General features: G+C 41.0%; 1 protein-coding gene across 3 annotated transcripts in view; it reads left to right on the top strand.

Annotated features, from left to right (window-relative positions):
- Positions 1-12,500, top strand: part of LOC143294038 (uncharacterized) — a 32,201-nt gene that overhangs the window by 5,756 nt on the left and 13,945 nt on the right. For all 3 annotated transcript variants that reach the window (XR_013056868.1, XM_076605462.1, XM_076605453.1), the window contains exons 2-4: positions 3,526-3,551; positions 4,043-4,063; positions 5,384-5,404. Coding sequence is in view for 2 of the 3 variants with exons in the window: in XM_076605462.1 (XP_076461577.1) it covers positions 3,526-3,551; positions 4,043-4,063; positions 5,384-5,404 (68 nt within the window). In the remaining variant the exon portion in view is untranslated. The remainder of the gene's footprint in view (positions 1-3,525; positions 3,552-4,042; positions 4,064-5,383; positions 5,405-12,500) is intronic.

The raw sequence follows: 12,500 nt of genomic DNA, 5'->3' as shown, positions 1-12,500 counted from the left end.
CTGCGAAAGGTCAGTCTTGTCACTGTCACTAGTCTGAACGAGACAGTGTTAATTTTGTCACTACCAATCAATTAACACTCTTACGAAAGTCCCGGCTAATTCTGTCACCAACAATCAATGAACTATCTTTTACGAAACACATAAACAAGAGCGTTAGCATGATGGTGCCCTGGATAAATGCGACACACACACACACACACACACAAACAACACACAACAACAACAACGAAACCAGATTCACAACTTCGCAGACACTTTTATATTTCTTTCCACTGTTGTTACCTCAAATTCCAACAACATTTTATAAACATAAAAGCCTTACACGACAACCTTTGTTTATATGTTTGTAGTTGCCTTCCAACTCAGAGCGTATTGAAAATAATGGGAAGCAAAAGACATAGGGTATCTTGCTGTTTCTCCATACAGTGGGTCGTTAGGCATCTGTTTATCATTCCAAGAACTGTCTATGGAGCAAAGATATGGATTTATTACTTTGTGTACAGCAACATGATAAAAAAAAGCGCGATAACATATTTTGGCTGCATATTGTGAAATGGGCTGAGTGTGGGAATCAAATAAATTCAAAGACAGTGCAAGAGATCCCCTTGTTCGATTCTACTGTGGAAATAGTGTTAGTTATTTACTCCGTTACAATGGTCCATTCTTTGAACCATTAAACTGGCCAGGACTCTCAGGCGAAGACACACCTTTAAGACTGAGATTATGGGGAAGTATATACCTATTTATACACATTCACTACAGGGCATATCCAATCCGTAAAATGTCCATCTTCCCTAGTTCAAATGTATGAACACACACACACACACACACACACACAACACACACACAACACACACACACACACACACACGTGCGTGCGTGTGTGCATATGTACGTGCATGTGTTGTGTGTGTGTGTGTGTGTGTGTGTGTGTGTGTGTGTGTCTGTGCGTGCGTGCTCACAGGTGTTTGCTTACTAAGTTGCTGGCAAATGTCGGTGCCTGGTACACACAATACCCCACTCATTCATCTTCTGAACACCCTAATCATATTTCCGCACAGTATCAGATACACTGAAACCATCGTGATTAGTTTCTATTCGTTGGTCTTCACACGTGCTTCTGTGCGGAAGTCGTTTCACTGCCACGAAAGATGAACAGGAAATGAAGGAAGAGTAAGAAGGAAAAGAAAAGAAAGAAAAAAGACAGGCCCAGGAGGCCATATCACCAATCATTGATAAAAGAACAACTCGTGGCTCGCTCCAACTCAAACAAAAATGAAATACGTCACTGAAGCAGATATGAAACAGGAAAAAAAAAGAAAAAAAAGGCACCTCAGTTTCGCAAGAAAAGTACGAAACCAAATTGAGAGGAATGGAGTGAGAAATGTCAGTCAATGCCGAAATGAACTGAAATCAGTACAGTGGAATAAGTAAGAATCACAACATCAGTCTCGTTCGGTTGAAGATGTCCTTTCTTCTTCAGTCAGACAGAGGGTGTATACGTCGTCATCCACACTACTTCAGGAAATAATTATATCCGACGAGAATATCCGCCCTCCTACACACACACACACACACAACCCACCTGATCCCAGGAAAGTGGAGGAAGGCGGGGAGGGGGGACTAATCTAACTAACATCTACACTGCTACCACCAAAAATGCCAACACGTTATTGAGTTAAAACGGGCAGCGGAAATGCGTCCCCCCCCCCCTTCAAAATGTATGGAGGAGGAGGAATTTTGTTTGATGTCCCGTCACACATATCGGTGATTGAAGACATTTTGTATAAAGTATTTATGAATACATTTGAGTATTAGAAGGGGTGGGAGATGTGAATAAATGGAGGGTTGGGGGAAACTGGGCAAATGAGGGTGAAATGAGGTTGAAATTTGAAAAAAAAATCTAAATACAATTACATGAAATTACTTAAAAGACTTCGTAAAAGAGAAGTCGTTAAACTGACAAGTGAAACAAACAACTGATAATGAATGCAAAAAGTCAAAAACATCAACGTTCTCAGTCACTTGTGAAGACACACTTTCGTGTACATAAGGCTTCATCAAGCTACAGTAAAAAAAAAAAATATATATGCTTAATTGTCAGATTACTAAAGCATATGCACTTGACATTAGAACGATACTTCGTCCGTAATGAATTTGATAAAAGTCTGAGAGCTAAACTCAGAATTGGTCTGCGAATCGGACCCAAGTCTGAGAGAGTCAACTGACGAGGTTTAAGACTTGAATTCAAGCACATATAAAAGTCTTTTTCTATAGTATATTGCTTATTTCCTTGTACGACAATGGACAATATACTTTTATACTATTTGTATGATTCTTTGCTCCCCTTTTTGCTGCCTTGTCTGCTTGGTCGTTATAAATGTATGTTGTATTTGTATTTGTATTTCTTTTTTCTTATCACAACAGATTTCTCTCTGTGACATTCGAATTGCTCTCCCCAGTTTTATTTGTTTTTCCTATCGAAGTGGATTTTTCTTCAGAATTTTGCCAGGAACAACCCTTTTGTTGCCGTGGGTTCTTTTATGTGCACTAAGTGCATGCTGTATACGGGACCTCGGTTTATCGTCTCATCCGAATGACTAGCGCCCCGACCAACACTCAAGGTCTAGTGGAGGGGAAGAAAATATCGGCGGCTGAGCCGTGATTCGAACCAGTGCGCTCAGATTCTCTCGCTTCCTAGGCGGACGCGTTACCTCTAGACCATCACTCCACTGTTGGGTGTTACGTCTGTGACACGGAACTCATAACCATTGTATACCTCCCACGATCTCGGCGCTCTGCCGACAGAACTAAGCATCCGATCCTCCCACACTTCTACCTGAGGGGGGTTATATAAGGGTTGGATGGAATGAGATTATGTGGAAAAACCAAGAAGGAGACTACTTTATTGCCTATTGTTCCTTCTTTCAGTTCTATGACACGGGTACTGTTTTGTGACGGGTATTGCAATGTCTGTCTGCCTGCCTGCCTGCTTACCTGCCTGCCTGCCTGTCTGTGTTGTGTGTATGTTTGTCACTGTTTGTGTGGTCTTTCTGTCTCTCTGCCTGTGTCTGTCGGTCTCTGTCTCTCTCACTATCACTGGTGTACGTTTCTCTCTCTCTCTGTCTACCCCCCCCCTCTCTCTCTCTCTCTCTCTGTGTCTCTGTCTGTCTGTCTGTGTGTCTCTCTGTCTGTGTCTGTCTCTTTGTCTGTGTCTCTCTCCCTCTCCCTTCCTCTCTCTCTCTCTCTCATTTTCTCCTCTTTCACTCTTTCTCTCTCACACTCTCTCTATCACACACACACATCCACACACACACACCATCACAAACACACACATACACACACACACACCTTCCCCACCACACACACACACACGCACGCACACACACGCACACACACACGCACACACACACACACACACACACACACACGCATGCACACACACACACAGAAAAATAGGTCCGTATACAAGAGCAAAAGTAGCATGCATCATATTACCTCTAAAACATGCAATGTATGTTTCAGGGAGAACTTCGCGAGACACAGATCAGGTAACACGGTCAATCATAGATGCAAGTGGTGTGATATATATATATATATATATATATATATATATATATATATATATATATATATGTATGTATGTATGTATGTATATATATATATATATATATATATATATATGTGTGTGTGTGTGTGTGTGTGTGTGTGTGTGTGTGTGTGTGTGTGTGTGTGTGTGATAGAGTGAGAGTTGTCTTTTTGTTTATCTATCCGTTTTATTTCTTCTTTTCCCGCATTTTATTTCATTTTACTACATGTCTGCTTGTCCTTTTTTTTCTTTTTTTTCTAGATATGCTTATATATATATATATTTTTTTTTAAATCTATTAATTTATGGATTTATTTATTTGTTTATTTATCCATTTATTTAATTATGTATCCATTATGCAAAAACAAAACAACAAAACGACAACCGTATAATACCGATGCAATAGATATGCACAATGATTTGTGTCTTTATCATGACATTTCTTTGTTTCAGATCGATGGCTTGCGTGCTAGGGTGAGTCAATACCAAAAAAGGGAAAACACAATGGAAAACGTCGCGTCTTAGATCCGAGGAAAGAGACAACATAATGATCAATAACCCTTGGCGAACACACTGACGCGCGTGCGCGCGCCCACGCACTCTCTCCTTCACACACACACACACACACACACACACACACACACACACACACACACACAGCACACACACACACACATGCCACATACTCTGAAAAAAAAAGTTATAATAAACAGCACGAATATTCAAGAATCATGATTTTCTTCTCTGTCTCTCTGTCTCTGTCTCTCTCTCTACCCCTTTCTCTCCACATCTCTCTGTCCTCTGATTTCTCCCCCCTCACCCCCCCCCCTCTCTCTCTCAACTCCTTTCTCTCCATCTGTCTCTATATCTCTGTCTCTGTGATCCCTCTCTATTTCTCTCCCTCTCATCTCCTCCCGCCTCTCTCTCTCTCTCTCTTTCTCGCTCGCTCGCTCGCTCGTTCTCTCTGTGTCTACGGGATAATAGGGAGGATACTGGGTTTTCTAGAGGAGTAAAAAGGGAGGGGGCAGAGCATTTAGATGGTTGTATGAATTATCTTTTCTTGTGAATGAGTTGATAAAACTATGAACTTTTGAAATTTTGTCAATCCTTGACTGCCGGGAGAAAAAAAAAAAAACAGTAAAAAGAGATGTTTCAAGTTAAGAAATCAATATCCAGAACATTTAGCCCCAAAACTGAATAAATGGTCTGGCCTGGAGATGGGCCTATACTACTCCAAATCAAATGTGTGAATTTTCAGCCTTCAAAAGATATTTCCCTTCTGTTGATGATGTCATCAGTGACACGTGATACGTCCTGAGGAAGTCAAGGGGGTTTAATGATACATTTGCTAATATGTTTGTGATACAGAGAAGGTAATGTTCGTTTATACCGTGTTGTTTTGCGATATGGAAATAACATATTCAATTCCCCCACCCCCATCCCATTGATTGTAGCTTAGTTGAAGGCAATGAAAATGTCGTGTCGTGTGGAGTCGTATGTCGCATTTTCACACACACACACACACACACACACACACACACACACACACACACACACACACACACACACACACACGTACGCACACACACACACACACACACACACACACACACACACACACACACACACACACATACCAAATACTGACAGAAAGTTATAATAAACAGCTCTTTTTTTTTTTTACTCTGCGCCCAAGCTGTGGAAAATGTATCAGATTATAAGAATTGTATTATGAAAGAACACCTGTAAAATCAGACTGAAGGTTAATGCTTGTTTGTTTGCTTTCCTGTGCAGCTATATCGACTTCAACAACAGGTAAGTCACCTTGAATTAAATTTCTGTCTCACTCTCACTCTGGGGGGGACGCTCACTCAGTCTGGCTCCGCGACTAAGCCATTATTGTCGTTAGTTGGGGGGCTTAGTAGGTGGTGTCCTAAGTACGTTAAAACAGAACAGGCACCACTGAACACCACCGAAGTGACTCAGCAGCAGTGCAGGGTCTCCTCTGGTGTGTGGCCTCCTGGCGACCTAATATCGATGGTTCCCTGTGGACTGCCGATGCTGGAACTACGACGGACGAACCCGGGTGTGGCCGTGTATGGGGGAATCTAAATGAGCGGCGTGGGAGTAATGCCACTGAAACGGTGCAGATGATGGGACAGCAAAAAAAAAAAAAAAAAAAAAAAAAAAAATCTGTCTCACGTGACTGGGTCTTGCTCCCTCTCTTTGTATCTGTCTGTCTGTCTGTCTGTGTCTCTGTGTTTGTCAGTCTGCCTTTCTGTCTGTTGTCCGTTCGCCTGTCTGTACGTCTATCTCTCTCAATCTCTGAGTTAGGATAATGATCTCTTCAAGATGACGGGTTTTTTTTTTCTTTCTTTCTTTCATTCTTCCTTTCTTTTTTTTCTCTCTCTTTTATTCTTCTATTGTCTTTCTCTTTTTTTTTCTCTCCTCCATTCTCTCCACCTTTTTCAGTTTCTTCATGTTCTTTTCTCAACTTCGTTTGATTTCTTGAATCATGGAATAAAGAAGAAGAAAGGATTATGTTGTTGTGAGGTAAAAATGGTAAAACGACAGTCATAATATCTCCTTTTACTCTCATTAAAACATTTGAGATCGAGTTCTCTCTCTCTCTCTCTCTCTCCCTCTCTCTCTGCCCTCCAGTCTAATATGTCGCTTCAACAAAGGTGTCTTCATGTATGAAATCATGACAAACATGGGCACCCGTCTTATCTCAGTAAGTAATATTTGAGGACAAATTCTTCATACACTCCCCGTGCAAGAACTCTTCTTTGTGTACCATTTCTTACCTATCGGAGTATTAAGTTAATGAATGAAACTCTGATTATTTGAAGACAAAAAATAGTCCATCCTTGTTATTTTGAAAAAAAGAAGAAGCTTACTACAGGTACTTATTTGAAAACAAATATCCTCCTTCTCTTCCTGTTTTTTTTAAATTCCTATTTTTCTATTTCATTCTACCTCGTTTGGTTTGTTGTTAATAATTTTTAAAAGTGAAATGATCATTGATATTTTTATTGTTGTTGTGAGAGCATGGTGAGAAGAAGCTTGTAACTTATCCTTTCAACTTTAATAAGGCATTCGAGCTCGAGTTTCTCTCTCTCTCTCTCTCTCTCTCTCTCTTCTCTCTCTCTCTCTCTCTCTCTCTCTCTCTCTCTCTCTCTCTCTCTGTGTGTGTGTGTGTGTGTGTGTGGAGAAGTGTATATGTTACATCATGAAGACTTTCTGAATGCATGACTTCAGCATTTTACTGTATATACCCCTACAAAGGGGCTGTTGCCTATATGGATAAACATCTGAATCTCAACCAGTCTCTCTCTCTCTCTCTCTCTCTCTCTCACTGTTTGTCTGTCTCTCTGTCTGTCTGACTGTTCGACTGTGCATAAGTGTCCAGACGTACTGTTATGATAGAGAACGACAGGGTGAGGGAAGAACAGGGGGGTGGGGGTGGGGGTGGGGGGGAATGAATATCAGTAAGAAAGAAGCAGGACAAAACAACCCCCCCCCCCATCCCCCACCACCCCGGCAAAATCAACAACAACAACAAAAACACAAACACACGTGGGATCACTTACAATAGAAAAGGAAGCAGAGAAAAAACAAATGTATGTTAAATTTCATTAAAATATAAAGCAGTCCAACAACAACAACAACAAACAAACAAACACTTAAGCACATGAATAAAGATCCAAAAAAAGAATCAACTACAACCAAGGCAGAGATAAGATAATGGAAGCAAACAGGAAACCGAGCAGACAAAGGAACGTGTCGAACAAAGAGATTATTAACAAACCAAATAGCTAGAACAGAAACAAGAGTAGTCAAAACAATCACGTCTCTGAAATGGATCTACTTTTGATTTCTTTTCGATTTAATGTCTATGATCACAGGAAGTGTGTGTGTGTGTGTGTGTGTGTGTGTGTGTGTGTGTGTGTGTGTGTGTGTGTGTGTGTGTACGTGCATGGGTGTTGTGTGTGTGTGTGTGTGTGTGTGTGTGTGTGTGTGTGTGTGTGTGCGCGCGCGCACAGGTATTTGCTTACTACCTTGCTGGCAAATGTCGGTGCCTGGTACACACAATACCCCACTCATTCATCTTCTCAACACCCTAATCATATTTCCGCACAGTATCAGATACACTGAAACCATCGTGATTAGTTTCTATTCGTTGGTCTTCACACGTGCTTCTGTGCGGAAGTCGTTTCACTGCCACGAAAGATGAACAGGAAATGAAGGAAGTGTAAGAAGGAAAAGAAAAGAAAGAAAAAAGGCAGGCCCAGGAGGCCATATCCACTAATCATTGAATAAAGAACAACTCGTGACTCGCTCCAACTCAAACACAAATGAAATACGTCACTGAAGCAGATATGAATAGTCCATCCTTTTTTAAATTTTTTTCATGAAAGCTTACTACAGGTACTTATTTGAAAACAAATATCCTCCTTCTCTTCCTGGTTCTTTATATTGCTATTTTCGATTTAATGTCTATTATTACAGGGAGTTGTGTGTGTTCGTTCGTTCGTTCTTTAGTTTAACGTCTTTTCACTGTAAGTGATATTAGACGAGGGAAGGAAAAAAAATCGAGGGGGAGGAGGGGGAGGGGGTGGGGATTACTGTGTACGGATACGAGTAAGTGAAAGTGTGTGTGTGTGTGTGTGTGTGTGTGTGTGTGTGTGTGTGTGTGTGTGTGTGTGTGTGTGTGTGTGTGTGTGTTGTGTGTGTGTGTGTGTCTATGTCTGTGTCTGTGTTGGTGTGTGTGTGTGTGTGTGTGTGTGTGTGTGTGTGTGTGTGCGTGCGTGCGTGCGTGTGTGTGTGTGTGTGTCTGTGAGTCTGTGTGTTTGTGCAAGTGTACGTGCGCGTGCGTTCAACTGCGACCTCGTTCGTTAAAATCGTGGGTGGATACAAAAACAAGTCAATAGCATATCAGCTATCCTTTGAAAATGCATCATGTAACATCAGCAGCAGAAACAGAAAAAAAACAAATTAAAAAGACAAAACCTTTTTATTTTATGCTTGCAGTATGCATTTCAAATACCAGACGTTGTTGTTGTTGTTGTTTTTCCTCTTTACTCTTCTTCTGTTTACTATCTATCTATCTGTCTATCTATCTATCTATCTATCTATCTACCTACCTATCTATCTATCTAGGCTTTATGTATGTATGCATGTACGTATATATGTATGAATGTATGTCTGCCTTTCTATCTGCCTGAATGGGTTTTTTTTTCTTTGCGTTAATAACAGTCTTTGTTTTGTATAATTCTGTCACGTGCATTCCTTCCTTCCTTCCTTCCTTCCTTTCTTTCTTTAGACAAACATACAAACAGAAAGACAGTCAAACAGAGACGCTTGAAAAATGACACATTTACAGTCTGGAATCAATACGATATATATATATATATATATATATATATATATATACTTCAAGCCATCTAGATAATAGAAAACAAAACAAAACAAATATAGATATAGATAAGAAAGAAAAGAAAAAAAAGGAGGAGAATCATAGGAAAAAAACCCCACTAAAATAAATCTGAAAAAATAGATATATACATACTAGAATCGCGTGGTAATGAAATACACAGTAGCATTCACATACCCCCTCATATAATACAAGTAAACTGCCAGCCAAAACATACGCAAAACATTTCACAAAATAATCATTTAGGTGGTAACTACATGTTTTACATTTGTTTTGTTACATTTGCACAGTTAGTTAAGATGTATTTTCATATTTTCTCTTAACTTCTTCCTTATATTCTTAAGAGTGGAGATTATTCATAAGTTTCCAAGTATTGAACTGCGTTTATAAAGGCTTATTTCTAGATCTAGGTATTCGTTGTGTGATTGTGGTTTGTGTGTGTGTGTGTTTGTTGTAGTTGTGTGTGCGTGCTTGTGTGTCACTTGCAAGTTTTATGTGTTGATGCGCGCTGTCTGTGTGACATGTAGTGTTAGCGCGTAGGGGTGGTGCGTATGTGGTGTGTGAAATGAATGCGCGTGTGTTGTCTGGTGTGTGAGGGGTGGGGGGGGGAAGGGTGCGGGGTGCGCAAGCAAGCATGTTCGTGTGCACACCGCTAACGTGCGTTCTACATGGTCCAAATTTACTCATATGTTTCAGCTGTTATCCTTTTTTTCTCTGTTTCATTATCTTTATCTTTTTTTTCTTTCTTTCTGTTTATCCATAATACTATATCCATTTATTTTAGTTGCGTGGCTCAGCAAAAGAAAGGTTACTTAAATTGATTAGACAACGTATACATACATTTGATAGACTTCTGCCAAACTTTCGACTGCTGGAAGGGTTTTTTGACAGATGGACCGGACCAGGCAGCCGGAAGGCCATCGTCACATACTGCCCCATCCTCTGCTTGCAGTCTGGAATCAATGACGATGTCAATCATGTCTCTTGTCCATAGTTTTGCCTCCACGCCACCTCATCGGCCTTGATCTTGTGTTATATATATATATATATATATATATATATATATATATATATATATATATATTTATAGCCATCTAATATTAATATTATATATATATATAATATATATTTAATATAATACTTTTTTTTAGGAAGGAAGTAAAGGGGGTTGATGGCAGGCTGTCGATATGGCAGAGTAAAAAACTCATAAAATGAAACGAACAGAACAAAGTCTCATGATCGCGTTGTTGTGTGTGTGTGCGACGCGCGTGTGTGCATGTATGTGTGCGCGTGTGTGCGTGCGTGCGTATGTGTGTGTGTGTGTGTGTGTATGTGAAAGTGTAAGTGCGCGTGTGTATGTCTGTGTGTGTGTGGGGGGGGGGGGAGAGGGGGGCGCAAGCAAGCAAGCAAGCATGTTCGTGTGCATACCCGCTAAACCGCGCGTTCTCATACATGTGTCCAGAACGTTACTCATATCTTTTCAGTCTGTTTCATTCCTTTTTTCTTTCTCTCTGTTTCTTTCTTTTTATCTTTTTTTTCTTTCTTTCTTGTTTATCCATATATCTACTTATCCATTTATCTTTCTAGGTTGCGGGTGCGGCTCAGCAAAAAACGAAAAGGTTACCTTAAATTAGATTAGACAGCGTGTCATACATACATTCTGATAGACTTTCTGCCCCAAACTCTTCGACTGTTCTGGAAGGGTTTTTTGACAGATGGTGACAGAACAGGAGGGCAGCGGAAGGCCATCTGTTACAGATGCTGCGTCACATCCTCTTGCTCTGTCTGTCTGGAATCAATGACATATGCCAATCATGTCCTCCTTTGTCCTATAAAGTTTTGCCCCCCACGCCCCTCGATCGGCCTTCGGTCTTCTGGTGTTTATGTATATATATATATATATATATATATATATTATATATATATTTTTTTTTATATATATACTTTTTTTTAGGGGGGTGGGTGGGGGTTGATGGCAGGCTGTCGATATGGCCAGACTGGTAAAAGACTCATAAAAGAAACAGAACAGAAAAGTCTCTGTCTGTCTGTCTGTCTGTCTGTCTATGTGTGTCTCTGTGTGTCTCTGTGTCTATATCTCTGTCAGTGTCTGTGTGTATGTGTCTGTGTGTGAGTGTGTGCCTACGAATATGTCATGATAGCTCTGTGTGTGTGTGTGTGTGTGTGTGTGTGTGTGTGTGTGTGTGTGTGTGTGTGTATACTGGAAAGTACCAAATCGGTAAGTCTTGTTTGCAGCTGGGCGTCTCTGGAAGTCGATGAGTTTGGGGATAGTTTTCTGTTGTTGTTTTTGTTTGTTTCCATTATCTGTTGAAACTGTTTGTATATATGCATGTGTGTGTGTGTGTGTGTGTGTGTGTGTGTGTGTGTGTGTGTGTGCGTGCGCACGTGTGTGTGTGTGTGCGTGCGTACGTGTGTGTGTGTGTGTGCGTGCGTACGTGTGTGTGTGTGTGTGTGTGTGTGTGTGTGTGTGATCCTGCTAGTGGTCCATCGATATATTTTCTCGTTCTGTTTCGCTTGTGTGCTAAGTTTGGTGATTCTTGTGTAGATAACTTTATGATTTCTTTTCGATTCGTTTATACAAATTCTACCTTTTCCTTATGCCCCGTGGCTCGATGGAAAAGCCGTGTTAACTGCTCAACGTCATTCAATAGAATTTCGTTTCGTTTTGTTTTATTCTCTCACTCTCTGTCTTTCTCAGCTCCTTTTCTCCTCCTCCTCCTCCTCCTGCTTCATTGCTCCTCCTGCTCCTCCTCCTCTTTCTCCTCCTCCTTCTCCTCCTCCTCCTTCTTCTTCTTCGTTCGTGGGCACCAACTCCCTCCTTCTCCTCCTCCTCCTTCTCCTTCTTCTTCTTCTTCGTTCGTGGGCACCAACTCCCTCCTCCTCCTCCTCCTCCTCCTTCTCCTCCTCCTTCTTCTTCTTCTTCTTCTTCGTTCGTGGGCACTGACTTCCACGTTCACTCGTATACACGAGTAGGATTCTACGTTCTTGGTCGTTTTTAGCTCCGCTCATGTAAGCAGTCATACTCTGTGTTCGTGGGTGGTGTTCGGGGGAGGGGTGGAGGGTTTGGGGGGTTGGGGTGGGAAATGCATGCAGGAAATGTTCTTGTTTCTCTAACCCACCGAACGCTGACATAGATTACGGGATCTTTAACGCCTCCCCCCCCCCCTCCACTTTCTATCTCTCCCTCCCTTCCATCTTCTGTTCTGTGCGTCATACTGTGTTTCTTTCTTTCTATATTTTTTCCCTCTTACTCTTCGTCTTTTTGTTGTTGTTGTTTTGTTTTTGTTTTTGTTTTATTCCCTTTATCCTTGTTCTTCTTAGTTTTTCTGGTCTTCTCGTTCTCGTTCATGTCTGTCCGTTTTTCATCATCATCATCATCATCATCGTCGTCGTCGTCATCGTCATCATCATCATCGTCGTCGTCGTCATCATCGTCATCATCATCATTCTTCTTCT

This window comes from Babylonia areolata, chromosome 1 (assembly GCF_041734735.1).
Source record: "Babylonia areolata isolate BAREFJ2019XMU chromosome 1, ASM4173473v1, whole genome shotgun sequence".
Lineage (NCBI taxonomy): Eukaryota > Metazoa > Mollusca > Gastropoda > Neogastropoda > Buccinidae > Babylonia > Babylonia areolata.
The sequence above is the reverse complement of the archived record's forward strand: the minus strand, read 5'-3'. Positions and strand labels throughout refer to the sequence as shown.